Here is a 14,955-nt window from a genome sequence, read left to right as displayed (position 1 = left end):
AGTAGGGCCTACCCTTTGCAAAAAAAAAAAAAAAAAGTATATTGAATTTAATTATTTTTAATCTTACAACGGCATTAATAATCATGTTTTGTCATTAATGCTAACCAGACTAAATACACCAATGAGACATGACTTAAATTACTCATTGGCATTGCATCTTTCATGGGGTGAAATAGCATTATTTTGCGAGTTGTTATGTATATATGAACTATTATTTAGAATGCAGTGAATGTGCGAATATCCAACATCAACCTAACTTCACTGGGGTAACTATCCTTGCTGTACAGAGTCTCTGGCCTCAAAATCAAACATTATAAATAGTATATATCCCAGTTCTCGTTTACCTGATCCGGCAACGGTTTCCTAAGTAAAATGTAAACAAAGTTGTAAGTGCAAAATGCTATCACGAATGTACTGGCCAAAGACAGTGCAGGAAAATACATCGGTGCAAAGATAATAAAAAAAATACACATGCGAATACTTTCCTCTCAAACTAAAATGAGGTCTCAATAACGTTTACCATACATAATTCGGCGATAACAACAGCGCTGAGATAGGAAGAACAAGCAGAACAAGTACTCGGGTTCTTCCCTGGATACAGCATCTGAAGAAGGCATTTCAAAAGTGAGCTCATTCACTCACGTGATCGAATAGAGGTGCCTCATTGGGTATTCCTAGAAAAGGAAGTAAATGAGAACTGTAGAACTAAGCGAATTCTATTATGATTTTTATCATACAAAACTTGTGAACTGAAAAAAAAATTACGTTTGGAGGAGCTGACAGCATTTATACTCTAAATTAGAAATGAACATTCCAACTACGTAGAGGAAAACGTAAAAACAAAAACATTTCTTCGGTAAGTGTCTTTTTTATTTAGAAAAATAAAATACACCAGCATACGGAACGTAGTCGAAAGCGACATCTACAGTGTATGTTATGTACATATTGTTATTTTAAATCTCTTGTTAAAATCTGGAAACTGTACTGGTATTAAATTGAATTGTAGTGTATTAAAAGAAGAAATAAACCTTCTGTAATCCGAAGCTTGTTTTGTTTACTTTCACTTTCAGTCTTAAATTTTGATGATAAGCTGCTGACGGTAAGTTACGTTTTAATGTTAAGTGCAATACTTGCATTTCCTTAACGCCACAGGGGCTCAGCAGGCTATGCTCGTTACTCACGAATAGATTGTTGTTGAAAACGTATGCAACTTCTGTTATTCTCAGTCGGATACGGGGCAGCTATCAGTGAGTCCTGGAGAGTATAAATGTCATGGTTAAGATCTTTCACAGCCAAGCAAGCCACATTGAAAGTAAAAAAAAAAAATGGACAACGTGTCAACATTCTTAAATATACTTCTAAACAGTCATCCTAGATGTGAAATATTTTGCCTCATGTAGTATATGACACAACTGCCCATTACTCCTTTACAAGCAAAAATGTATCCCAGGTTACGCAGGCAACGAAAAAGTCAAAACGCAGCTGTCTGTAAGGATAGTTACTTTGTAAATTGATACAATAGCCAAAACACTCTATGCATGTAGTGACTAAACTGTATTAACCAGGACAACTAAAGTGATTTCAGCAAGTACTGTAAAACATCAATATCAGGAAAGAGTTTTCTCAATTATCAAGTTTAAACCTAATGAGGTACAGATCTATTACCCAAAACAGCCATCTCTGTTAGAAACAATTGAAATTTAAAAAAGGCTTTCAGATTTGTTTTACAAAAAGTCAAAAACTACTTTTTTAAATTTCTGACATCTAAAAATTTATAAACGTATATATTTGATGATGTTAATTGTTTGCAGATGTATTCTTCAGTGTAGAATCAGGCGCACTAAAAATGGACGAGAGGGCCCGCAGTTGTTTGTTGAGTTCAAGATCCAAACTGGAGCAAGATATAAAGGCTTCTTATATCATGGATCACATGGTTAGTGATGGAGTGCTAAACGCAGATGAGGAAGAGAAGGTTAAAGCCTGTGTAAGTTTTCTTAGCCCTTTTTCATGTAGTCTATTTCTGTTATGTTTACATATAAAACATGCAGCTATTAATAAGAAGGATATGGGGTGAATATTAACCAAAATACTATAATAACCAAAGTAGTACTTTCAGGTGCTTGGCTCTTATTAACTGTCACATTCTGGCTGGTGCATTTCAATGTGTCAGTAATAAGCTCAGGATAATATTAATGAGGATTGTTAAAGGGATTTTAAAAGGGTTCGACTGTATTGCACACTGTCTTGGTGCTTATGAAGTGAAGCTCACTGTGCATTTCATTCATTTTATATGTTTTATTTTCAGACAACACGAAAGGAAAAAGCAGTTGCATTACTTAATTTAATCTTGAAAAAAGATAATTATGCCTACATATCTTTCTATAATGCCTTGCTACGTGAAGGTTATGGAGACCTGGCGTCCATGTTGCAACAGGACCTTCCACTCATCTCGCCAGTTGCAGAGAAAAGTTTTTTAGATGGAGGAACTCCATTTGGTGAGTTTAGTAATTTATATTATAAGCATATTACCTAAACTAGGTAAAAGAAAGCTAGCTGAAAAACATAGTTTAACATAATTATTTTTGTTGCATTGTTCATATTTTTAATATATAGTCAATACCGATTAATACAGAAGTATTCTTCTTCTCTGTGCATAAAATCCTGCACTCCAAAAAATATCAAAATACCCTTAATTGAAATGATAATTTGCTTAATTAAACCTTTGTAATTGTTTTCAGCTCTTAAACAGTTGCAGATTTTAAATTAATTTAATAAACGTTTAATTTAATAAACGTTTAAACTTTTAAAAATACATAGTTTAAACATTTAAACGTTAAAATAAATTGACACCTGTTAATCCATTTGTGTATTTCAATCACAACTGAGAAATGCTTTAATAGTAAAATTGGTTTAATTTATGTTTTGGTTTTCTTCTGTGAAACCACCTTTGAAATCGTAAGTCTTACTTTTTCATTTATTAACATGTGACGCTCTTGTTTGTACGTTCTGCTTGTAAGAAAAAATTAAAGCTTGGCCTCTAAGAACCCAGTTGTTTGACAGAAAAAAATAACTACATAAAATGATAATAATTTTTAAATAGTGCCTTTCATAGTGGACCACCATCACAAAGCGCTTTACAAGATACTAGACTAGGGAGTGTGAACTATGCGTCAGCTGCAGAGTCACTTACAAGAATGTCTCACCCGAAAGATGGAGCACAAGGAGGTTCAGTAACTTGCTCAGGGTCGCACCGTGAGTCAGTGGCTGAGCTGGGATTTGAACCCGGACCACACTGCCTCCTAATAAATTACTACATTAAGCCCTATATATAAATAAATGTATAAAACAGTGAAGCAATATGAAATAATAATAGCATCGGCGTTACGATAGTGGTCTGTTTTGATTAGAGGACAAGCATTAATTGCATTACAGAAATGTTATGCAGTCTAATTATTCAAACAGTGCTAAAATCCAGATAGCTAATTTATCCTACTTACTGTATAAAAAAGAGACAAGAACTAGTAGTGTTCACACCAAACTGACTTTATTCCAAGTACACTATCATGTTAATAACTAATAGCAATAGTTTGCACTTATCTGACTCACAGCAGTAAAAAAAAGACCAAAAAATAAACATAAAATGGAAGCAGTCTTCTGTTTATCAAAAACAACAAACAAACAAACAAACAAAAATGTATTGTAATGATGTGGACTATTTGTGTTTGAGTTCGCTGTTCCATGTTTTGTGTATGTCCCGAGTGCCTGTGCACGTGAACGAGTACATCTGTGGAGTGGGGGGGGGTGTGATCAATTCATGGTCCAATCATGTGTGTTTATGCCCCGTTCGATTTGTGGGATCCAGTAACGTGTCTTGTTATGTCTACATTGTATGTCTTGTTATATCTAAATGTCACCTGTTTTCGCAGGGTTTTGGGGTATAAAGGGACAGCTTGCATGCTGCTGTGGGCTGTGTTTGGTGTACTGACCTTGATGAATAAAACCCGATTTGAGATCTTGCTGCAGTCGTCTGCTTCCTGTTTGTTTGTTTCCCTGAAATGCTACAGTATTAACATCACTCGAGTCTCAGAATATCAAAAAAAACCCAAAGATCAACACAGTCTTCTGTAATCTGGTTCAACTAAAGACATTAAAGTTGAAGTCAGAATCCTCCACAATTGAAATTGGTAGCTGCCATTTGTGATGGTCTCAATAATCGACTGTGTTATGTTTTCAGCCTGAATTTTATCGCATTTCCTAACATTTTGCTTGCATGTCTGGGCCCCACCTCCTCCACGCTAGGTCAAGTTTTTGTAGAAACAAACTAGTCATGTGACCAAAAGCATGCAACACTTCGGGAGGATGAATATCCAATGACAATGATCCCACATGTTAAAGATAGGAAGTAATAAAAAGAAAAAGAATAGCCGTTATTTGCAGACACCCTCTTCTTAATATTTGACCTGCACATTTTTTTTATTTATTTATTTTGAAATGTAGTTGTTGTCAATTATTTTTTGTTATTTTCTCCCAGTTTGAAATGCCCAATCATTATTTAGGCTCAGCTCACCGCTACCACCCTTGCGCTGACTCAGGAGCGGCGAAGATGAACACGCGCTGTCCTCCGAAGCGTGTGCAATCAGCCGACCGCTTCTTTACACACTGCGGATTCACCATGCAGCCACCCAGGAGCTACAGCGTAGGAGGACAACGCAGCTCCCGGGCAGCTAACAAACAAGCCCGCAGGTGCCCGGCCAGACTACAGGGGTCGCTGGTGGCGGTGAGCCGAGGACACCCAGGCCGACCTAACCCCCCCCCCCCGGCGATACTCTGCCAATTGAGCGCCGCCTCCTGAGAACTCCCGTCCACGGTCAGCTGTGGAATAGCCCAGATTCAGGCTATAGGGTGCATCCAGCACTCACGCAGAGCGCCTTTACTGGATGTGCCACTCTGGAGCCCCGACCTGCACATTTTTTAAAGTTATACAGTGCCTATAGAAAGTCTACATCCCCTTATAGCCTGGAATTAAAATAGTTTTTTTTTTAAATTTATCTACACATCCTACCCCACAACTTCCAAGTGTAAAAAATATTCTAGAAATTTAATTAAAAAATTCCTTAAAAATAAAAACTGAAATAACTTGGTTGGATAACTGTCCACCCCCCTTGTAATAGTAATCCTAAATTAGCTCAGGTGTAACCAGTCGCCTTCAGAATCACACACCAAGTTAAGTGGCCTCCACCTGTGTTAAATTGTAGTGAGTCACATGATTTCAGGATAAATTCAGCAGTTCCTGTAGGCTCTGCTGGGTAGTGCATTTCAAAGCACAGACTCAACCATGAGCACCAAGGCACTTTCAAAAGAACTCCGGGACAAAGTTGTTGAAAGGCATAGATCAGGGGATGGGTATAAAAAAATATCAAAGGCTTTGAATATCCCTTGGAGCACGGTCAAGACGATTATTAAGACGTGGAAGGTGTATGACACCACCAAGACCCTGCCTAGATCAGGCCGTCCCTCCAAACTGGATGACCAGGCAAGAAGGAGACTGATCAGAGAGGTTACCAAGAGGCCAATGGCAACTTTACAAGAGCTCCAGGCTTTTATGGCCAAGACTGGTCAAAGTGCATGTGACAACAATATCCCAAGCACGCCACAAGTCTGGCCTGTGTGGTAGAGTGGCAAGAAGGAAGCCATTACTCAAGAAAGCCCACCTTGAATCCCATTTGAAGTATGCATAAAAACATTCTGTAGCCATGTGGCAAAATGTTTTTTGGTCTGATGATACTAAAATTGAACTTTTTAGCCTAAATGCAAAGCTTTATGTTTGGCGCAAACCTAACACAGCACATCACCCAGAGAACATCCCTACTGTGAAGCGTGGTGGTGGCAGGTTATGGGGATGTTTCTCATTGGCAGGGACTGGGGCACTTGTCAGGATAGAAGGGAAAATGAATGGAGCTAAGTACAGAGAAGTCCTTGAGGAAAACCTGCTGCCCTCTGCAAGAAAGCTGAAACTGGGACGGAAGTTCACCTTTCAGCATGACAATGACCCAAAGCACACAGCCAAAGCTACACTGGAGTGGATAAGGAACAAAAAGGTAAATGTCCTTGAGTGGCCCAGTCAGAGCCCCGACCTAAATACAATCGAAAATTTGTGGCATGACTTGAAGATTGTTGTCCATAAATGCTCCCCAAGGAACTTGACAGAACTTGAACAGTTTGTAAAGAAGAACGGTCAAATATTGCCAAATCTAGGTGTGCAAAGTTGGGAGCGATCTATCCCAACAGACTCACAGCTGTAATTGCTGCCAAAGGTGCTTCCACCAAGTATTAACTCAGGGGGGTGGAGACTTATCCAATTATGATCTTCCAGTTTTGTATTTTTAATATATAATTTTTTTCTCAATAAAAGCTTTTTTCCCCTTAACAGTGTGAAGTATGGTGTGTAGATAAGTGGAAAAAAAACCTCCTCACTTAAATGCATGAAACTCTGAGGCACTGACACAACAAAATATGAACAAAGTTCAAGGGGATATATATTTTCTATAGGCACCGTAAGTGTAAAAAGTTGTCAGGATGTTAACAATGAAAGGAAAAATTACAGGTACATTATTTAAACAGTTGTAGCAACCTGTGGAGACGTGTAATTTTATGTTTTTCAGAACCCCACTCTTTAATAACCAGCTGCTTCTCATGAAGTTTATTGTACAGTGCTCCCTCTTTTATAACACTGTAATGAGGAGCCATTGGTAAGAGACTTTGAGTTCTGCCTTACAACGAGAATGAAAGTGCTGGTAGAATGGAAGTATCGAGCAAATAAAAGCCACGATCATACTGAATTATAACCTGTTCCGCTTTATAAAGGGTCAGCTTATAACGAGGCAGCACTGTACCGTCCGAACACTTTCTGCTCACTTTAGTAGTGTTTCTGTCCTATCTGTGTGTCAAGTTCCTATGCTTCTTAATTCATATGAATATTTTTATGGAAAGGCTACCTGCATTTCATGATCACTGGAAAATTGTAGAACTGACAATACAGTCTAAAGTTTTAAAAGGCAGTTTTCCAGTTTTAAGTTTGCATGCTGTCCACACTTAGGTATAATTAAGGGACAACTACATGGGTCATACTTTTTTTTTAATGGAAAGTGACATACAAGTTACAGGTTTCAGGTAACTTTGTTGCAATATATATTTGTTTTTTTTTCCCAGTTCAGACAATCCTGTGTGAAGGTGGTGTTCCACAAAGACCTGTTGTGTTTGTTTGCCGCCCAGAGCTGATAAATCGTGTTCGAGAGAAATTGTATAAACTGGAAAATGGCTTTGGCTGGGTGGCTGTCTTTGGAATGGCAGGCTTTGGGAAGTCTGTGTTGACAGCTGAAGCAGTGCGGGATGAACACCTTATAAAAGGTAAGTTAATTCTGGTTGTGCTCTGAAAAATGTAAACATTCATCACACTACATTTAAATTAAATGGTAGATAAAAATAAACATATAAAAAATGTATTCTGGGAAAAAAAATTAACAAAAAATCTTCTAAATGACAGTAGAAATAACTGTATTTTGTTTATTGTAAATAGGAATCTGCCACGATTTCTATATTCTACCAGCATGGACATAAACCAGCAGAATCTGCAAAAGTAATTGTCCCCAGTACTTCAGTAAAAAAAATAATAAATTCCCCATCAATGAATCTGTTTTTCAGATTCCAGATTCTTGTTTGTCAAATGCAGCTGAAAATGAAGCTGCTGGAGCTGTTATTTTATTCTGTTTCAATTTTCTTCTGCTTTCTACAGATGGTGCTGTTTTTTCAGCAAGAGATTGCATGACAATTTTTTTTTTTTTAATTTATAACACAGCATTTTCTTTTCACAGCTTGCTTTCCTGGAGGAGTTCATTGGCTGTCTGTTGGGCAGCTGGATAAGGCAGGTCTGTTGGTTAAAATGCAGTCTCTGTGCTACCGCTTGGATCAGGACTGCCAGTCCAGTCAGAGATCACCAGTCACCATTGAGGAAGCCCGGGACCGCCTGCGGTTCCTCATGGTCCGCAAACACCCCAGGTATCAGTGGAGCAATCGCTGTGCGTTAACACTGATTTGACAGTCTTATTGGGTATACCATAATATTGTGATACACCCAATAGGTGTTGGTGATCAGTAATTTGTACATTCTTACAATAGCGACAATGTTTGGGAGAACGTTGTGGTTTGATAAGCCATTCAGTGTCACATGGCAGGAAGATGGCTCAGAAACTGGTAGTCAACTGATCGCATGTAACATGACATTAATACATTGATTTAAACAATTCCATGTGTTTTTTAAATATAGTACACAAACTGCAACATTTTACAAAACATGCTCAAATAGAGCATCAGACCTTATCAAATATATGATTGATTAATACTTTTTTTTAATGGCGCGATTAGACTATTTTTACCTCAACTGTTTGTCAAATTGGTAGTCATTCGCTCTTTGCTGGAAAAATGGTAATCCCCTAAAATGTCTATGTGGCTTGGGGAGATTTCCTCATATCCCCTGTGAAAAAAATACTGTATAATTTCAAAAAGAAACCAGCTCCATTTGAAAATATATGGGGTGGATTTCTTTATTTTCGTAACCTTTCAACTCTTCAGCTACCACATAGTAAAGATCCCATCTAGATATTTTATTATTATTATTATTATTTGTCAGGTTATTAGCTAATAAAACTTCAGCATTTTGTAGGTTCCAAGCTGTTATAGATGGTAATAATAATGACCACAGTGGGGCGTGACGATTGTTTCATGGCGGTGGTAAAATACATTGCTTGTGTTTCTGTAATATGATATGAGCTTCTTAGATGAAGGAAGATGGAAGGCAAATTGTGGTAAAAGCCTCTCCCCCCACCTCAAGTGAAATGATTATGATTTGTCTATTAAATTTTCAGGTCCCTTTTGATTCTGGATGATATCTGGGACAGTGGGGTACTGAAGGCTTTTGATATTCAATGTAGAGTTCTCTTTAGCACCCGAGACAGGGGTGTCACTGATTCAGTTTCAGGTAAAGTTTAAGAAAGTTGTTATTTATTTTTATAAATTGGCAGCCAGGTTACAAGAGGGGAGGGGAAGTTTTTGTCTCTAAAGCTTTAAATACTTTTGTAAGTCAACTGGACTGTCAAAAATACATTCTCTTTGATATAATAGTACCCAGAAGGACATTATGGAAGCTTTACATATTTCATCCTAGAACCTGTGATCAAAATATATTAGCTATAACTGCTTTGCCGGCGATTGCCCTTTTTTCTACATTGGTACTCCTTTTTCTAGTCATTAAGTAGCAGGATAACCATAGTCAATTGCTTTGAGGATGAAAGAATGTAAAGGGTGTAATGTGGTATAAATGATAAAGATGTAATTATAAAGAGCAGCATACAGGAATCATAGCAAAACGTATTTCTGCTGCAATCGATTTGAACATTTAAAATTAGTCAATAAGGGAAATCATTAATTTACTAGGCTATAAATCTTTGGTTTTAGATGGCACCCATTTATGTTATTTTATTCTGTTATTGTTTTTATTGCTGTAGCATATGGTCTTATATTGATTCATTACAGTCCTTTGCTGGGGCTCTTAAGTACATTTGTTTTTTTAATTCGTACTATTGCTATACCCACAAGTTCTAATGAAGACCTGGTAGTTAAATATTCAGAAAATAGGCATAAGTACAATTGCCCAATTTGTCCACATATGTACTGTATTGGATATCTTAATGTGGTTAATTTAGTTTCTGAATTTCTTCAGGTAAAAAGTATGAGGTTTCTGTGGACCATGGACTTGAGGATGATAAAGCGTTGGAAGTCTTAGCTCTTTTTGTTAACAAGGAAGTATCTGCATTGCCAGTCCAGGCACGTAGTATTGTACATGAATGCAAAGGTAAGAGACTTTCCATTGAGGTTAAACTTAGTGAATATTATCATGCATATTGCAATAGATTATATGTGAATCAGCTCTTAAGTGTCCATTATATGCTAGGTCGTCTGCTGTAAAATATGTTCATCTGTCACTCCACAAAGTAAATTAATATTTAACTAAACCTTGCCTAAAGTTAAATACAATATAGTGCACACATCTATATGCACATGACAGGCACAGCTATATAGGTTTTTATTATATAAATACTTACTGTTTGATCACATTACTTCATACTAGTGGGCCTATATATTATGTGTTACTTTATCATGACTGCAGTAACATCACAGGCAGCGTATAGGTGAATTGACTATATCTTATTGTTTTGCCCAGGTTCACCTCTTGTGGTCTCGCTAATTGGAGCTCTGTTACGAGAGTTTCCTGACCGCTGGCGGTATTATCTGAAGCAACTGCAGAATAAGCAGTTTAAAAGAATCCGCAAGTCTTCATCGTATGATTATGAGGCTTTAGATCAAGCCATGTCAGTCAGCATAGATGTGCTACGTGAGGATCGCAAGGAGTATTACAAGGATCTCTCTGTGCTTGAGAAGGATGTGAAAGTGCCAGCTAAGGTAGGGCTGAAGTGAAATTGATCAGAACTGTTGCATTTTAAACCATTCCCTAGTTGTTAATATTAGCTGTATTTATCTTTCTGTAATATTTTAGAGAAATATATGCAAAAAAATGTTAAGATCTATGATCACTAGAACAAAATGTTGATCTATGTCATTCCCAAATGAGATTAGTGTCTGTGGCTTTAGAAGAAATGACCTTTGCTTTAGTGAACATTGGATTATATGTTTACCCCCCCCCTTCATTTGTCAGATAAGCCATGTTAGGGACTGTGGTGGAGTGTCCCGCCCATTTATTTATTATTGCTTTGTATTAGGATTTGTTTTAATGCGACAAGCTGTTTGATATTATTATTATTATTATCGTTATTATTATTATTATTATGTATTGTTTGGCCGGACTAGCGAGATGCTGTCCGCCACGTTATTGTTTTTATTTTTGAAAACCTTGTGAGGATGCATGACTGATCAGCTACTGATTATTTAACTAGCTGACAGTCACGCATCCTTATTTAATCTCGTGCAGACTGTGGTCGCGGGGTAATAAGGTAATTTAATTAATAACTAGTTAACCCCTCGGCCAGAATTGAAAAGCCGGCAGTTGTCTGCACTCAAGGTTGTGTGTGTCAGAGGAGAGACGTAAGTCTGTGCAGTAATAGAACAATTGCTAAGCGTGCTTGTTCGTTATTCGTGTGTCTATTTGTTTGGCCAATGCGCTCTTTGTTTTGTGTGTTTTTGGTTCAACTGTTTATTTTTGTTAAGTAAATATACTGAGTGCCACGGCTCAGTTTTCATCCGCCATTATGTGTTTTGGTTTCTGTGTTCTTCCTGGTCTGACGTCACCACTACAGTCATCCTGGTCACAGGGACATTTTAATATTATCACTTATACAAAATCGGAGACTGAGTGTGGGAGGGTGGTGGGTAACTCACTGACACAGGAGACAGACAGGTGGATTTGGCAACACCGCACAGGTTCCCAGTTTTATTTTGGGGTGCTCTTTTTCTTTTAGCCCACAGAGGGCGCTGTTGGTTCGTGGTCTGCTTACCAACGATGGTAAACAGAACCACGGGAATACCAAGCGATGGTACACAATACCGGCGCACTTGCAGGTGCTTCGAAACAGTAATTCAAAACAGAAGGCACAAAGAAACAGGGAAAATAAAACAATAACAAAACTACAAAGAAAAGGTGCTGCACTTGACAGCTATATCCCGGCTGCCGCTATCCGTGCGACCTGGATCCCCGACCTACACTACCGGCTAACTAGCCTGTTTAGTTATTTTCTTCCCGGGGTCTGCCCAAGGGTTCTCCGCCCTCACTGTCTCGCTGTGAAACGTTTCATTTCCTTTTCTCTCCCGACTGGTTCTCGGTCCTGGACCAGCACTTCCGCACTCTCGGTGCGTCTATAAGGGCAGACCTGAGGAAACAGCAGAGCGTTAACTTATAGGGCTAACAATCTCCCCAAGACTCGCCTCCCAGCCATTCAGAGAGGGGGAAAGTCCACACACCCACTTTCTCACCTCCCCGTGTCACTGCCATGACTCACAGGCGGTTGTTGGACGACTGCCGCCCTCTTCCTGCAGCACTGTGAACACGGCAGCAGAGTCAGCACAGATCTCCCCCTGCTACACTGAGATAAAACAAAAAAAAAGTTTTCTGATGAGTGTCATTACAACAAGGAATACATAATAACCACTGATTATCTAAAGCAGACAGTGCCCCAAAACACCCCAAAACATATTCAAGTAAAGTCTGTAAAAGGTAATATTAGATGTTTTATAAGCTAAATTGAAAGATGGTCTGGAAGTCCTGTTAATATCTTTTTATCTGTACCCTATGGTGGGGATTTTACAGGTGCTTTCTATTCTGTGGGATCTGGAGCCTGAGGAAGCTGAAGACATACTGCAGGAATTTGTTAATAAATCACTTCTTTTCCGTGATTGCAATAAGAGGCCCTATCAGTATTATCTGCACGACCTGCAGCTCGACTTTCTCACAGAGCAGAACCGCTACAGGCTTAAGGTAAGTAAGTTACAATCATTCAGAAAGGTTATGAGTTCTGTTGCTCCAGTATTGAGATTGTTTGTTCAAATGACAGCCATCTTAATTGAAGGCCTGTATGTATTTTGGTTTCTAGTTCTTGCGAAACCATTTGCTATTGTGACATTTCAACTTTGCAGTATCCACCTAAGTAGTAGGTGTAGAATAGAAGCACTCACACAGTCAGATGACTTCTCAAGAACTGGGACCAGAGAGACAGACTAAAGCAGGGGCCTCCAACCCTGGTCCTGGAGAGCACCTATCCAGCAGGTTTTATGGGTGTCTTTACATCATCAGTGGCTAAAGATCTGGATCACCTGTTAATCTTAACTAATTAAGCCAATAACTGGTTCAATTCAGTAACAGAGATTGGTTGAAACGAAAACCAGCAGCCGCAGTAGCTCTCCAGGACCAGGGTTGGAGACCCCTGGTCTAAAGCAACATACATGATGCCTACAAGCATTATTGCTGATCATAAAAAAGGGGTAAAACAAATTACTAAAACAGTAGCAATATCTTTAAGCAATAAAGCCTAATAAATTAGGACAGTTTGTAATGTTATTTTGGTAGTGGTGTCAGATTATTATGGCCCGTGATAAAAGCTTAATGCTGCTACACGTCATCTTGCTTGTTTTTGAATGCTTTTGTTTTCCACAGTAGCTTTGCAAAAAGGTTTGTAGGGGTCAATTATTGTGTCAGACTGCTAGCTAAATTTAGACCGCATTATAGATTTCTATTTGAGAGTGGCTTAATGATTTGTTCCTTTTATTAAACAGGACCTGCATTCCAAGATGGTTCGTCTGTACCAGAATCATTATAAAAAGGGCCATCCCACTGTAGCTGATGAGGAATGCATGTACTGGTTCAGGTACCTGGCATATCACATGGCCAATGGCAATCTCCGTGAGGTGAGGATGGTTAGTTAACTACTCATCATCTCTGTAGCAGTCAGAAACATCCGTTCAAACAGGCTTTTCTTTAAACGCATTCAGTATATCATGCAGGACATGGTGACCAGTATTGGAGAAACAAGTCAAGTTTATGGTTTGATTTCTTCTTATTAAATCTGTTATATTTGCCTCCAGTGTTACTTTATCAGATAAGTTGTAGCTTAATGGTGGAGGCTGGAAGAAGTCATAATTAGTAATGTTACATAAAGAGGCTCTTACGTGAGCACAGAGAAGAAATTATGAAAAGTTTCAAAGACAAGTAAGCATAACAAATCAAAATCAAAAAGCTGCACTTGTATTATTTCTGGAGAATTGTGCCAGCATTGCATGACTTTGGCTAGTACGAACAACTGTATATGTCCAAAATCAAGCCTTATTTGTCTTGACTATGGTGCTTCACATTACATTCATATATCTAATGGTTCCACCATGGACTATGGGAGTCTATTAATTTGTTGCTTGGATATTTAACATCACGCCCTGAACTCTCCTGTCATGACATGTTTTATATGTGTTAAATCCTGCTAGGTTTATACACCCTAAGCAAAGCTTCACAGTTCTGAAGTATGGTGTTCCTTAACAGACTCTGATGTTTTGCATTTGGGGTTTGTGGACAAAGACAGAGTTGCTGTCAGCTGTCAGGTTTGGGTTTATTTACAGTAACCCAATACTACTTTTCCTTTTTCATAGGAGCTCTACTCTCTAATGTTTTCACTGGACTGGGTAAAAGCCAAGGCACAGATGATGGGACCTGCCAGTCTCATCAATGACTATGTGGAGTATAAAGACATTTTAGATGAAGAGGTGTGTTTTAAAACTATAGAATGCATCTAAATGTGTTGAATTTTGTATTTAAACTAGAGGTTGGCTTGGGTAGATAATCCGGAACCGGGTACCCGCCGTGAAAAATACCCAGATACCGGGGTCTTTTTCAAGTAATGATTTAAAAAAAAACTAAAAAACACACAAAAAAAAACAAAAAAAACAAACAAACAAACAAAAAAAAAAAAAAAAATATATATATATATATATATATATATATATATATATATATATATATATATATATATATATATTAATGTTTTAAGTGCATGATACATATTTAAGTACTATATACACATATTTAGTCCCTTCAGATTTGTAGACTTGTGTAATTTTTTTTCATTACTGAAACATTGAAGAAGTAATAATAATAATAATAATAATAATAATAATAAACAACACCTCAGTTTGAATACAGTTATGTTAAATGCGCTTCATGCTGAGGGATTCTTTGCAACATCTATTGGCTATATTCCGCTGTTAATAATGGAGGTTTTATTTATTTTCTCAATCATAACACAGCGTAGTTTACACAAAACAAAAGTATAGGCAAAGAGAATATCGTACTGCTTCTTCTCTTTCTCTCACTTTTCCTGTGTATCCCTTTTTGTCACATCTGGTTTT

General features: G+C 37.9%; 1 protein-coding gene across 7 annotated transcripts in view; it reads left to right on the top strand.

Moving 5' to 3' along the window:
• The first annotated feature begins 686 nt into the window (after positions 1-686).
• LOC121319656 (apoptotic protease-activating factor 1-like) overlaps positions 687-14,955 on the top strand; it is an 81,594-nt gene continuing 67,325 nt past the window's right edge. For 3 of the 7 annotated variants that reach the window (XM_041257305.1, XM_041257298.1, XM_041257303.1), the window contains exons 1-11: positions 687-856; positions 1,812-1,984; positions 2,306-2,495; positions 7,210-7,407; positions 7,872-8,055; positions 8,922-9,034; positions 9,776-9,907; positions 10,277-10,515; positions 12,374-12,541; positions 13,336-13,476; positions 14,200-14,313. In XM_041257305.1, the coding sequence (XP_041113239.1) occupies positions 1,847-1,984; positions 2,306-2,495; positions 7,210-7,407; positions 7,872-8,055; positions 8,922-9,034; positions 9,776-9,907; positions 10,277-10,515; positions 12,374-12,541; positions 13,336-13,476; positions 14,200-14,313 (1,617 nt within the window). In that variant the 5' untranslated portion in view covers positions 687-856; positions 1,812-1,846. Of the gene's footprint in view, positions 857-1,070; positions 1,100-1,811; positions 1,985-2,305; positions 2,496-7,209; positions 7,408-7,871; positions 8,056-8,921; positions 9,035-9,775; positions 9,908-10,276; positions 10,516-12,373; positions 12,542-13,335; positions 13,477-14,199; positions 14,314-14,955 lie in introns of all 7 variants that reach the window. The other 4 variants (XM_041257302.1, XM_041257304.1, XM_041257300.1 and 1 more) reach the window with 3 other exon arrangements.

Source organism: Polyodon spathula, chromosome 8 (genome assembly GCF_017654505.1).
Source record: "Polyodon spathula isolate WHYD16114869_AA chromosome 8, ASM1765450v1, whole genome shotgun sequence".
Classification (NCBI taxonomy): Eukaryota; Metazoa; Chordata; class Actinopteri; order Acipenseriformes; family Polyodontidae; genus Polyodon; species Polyodon spathula.
This window is presented reverse-complemented; position numbering and strand designations above follow the sequence as displayed.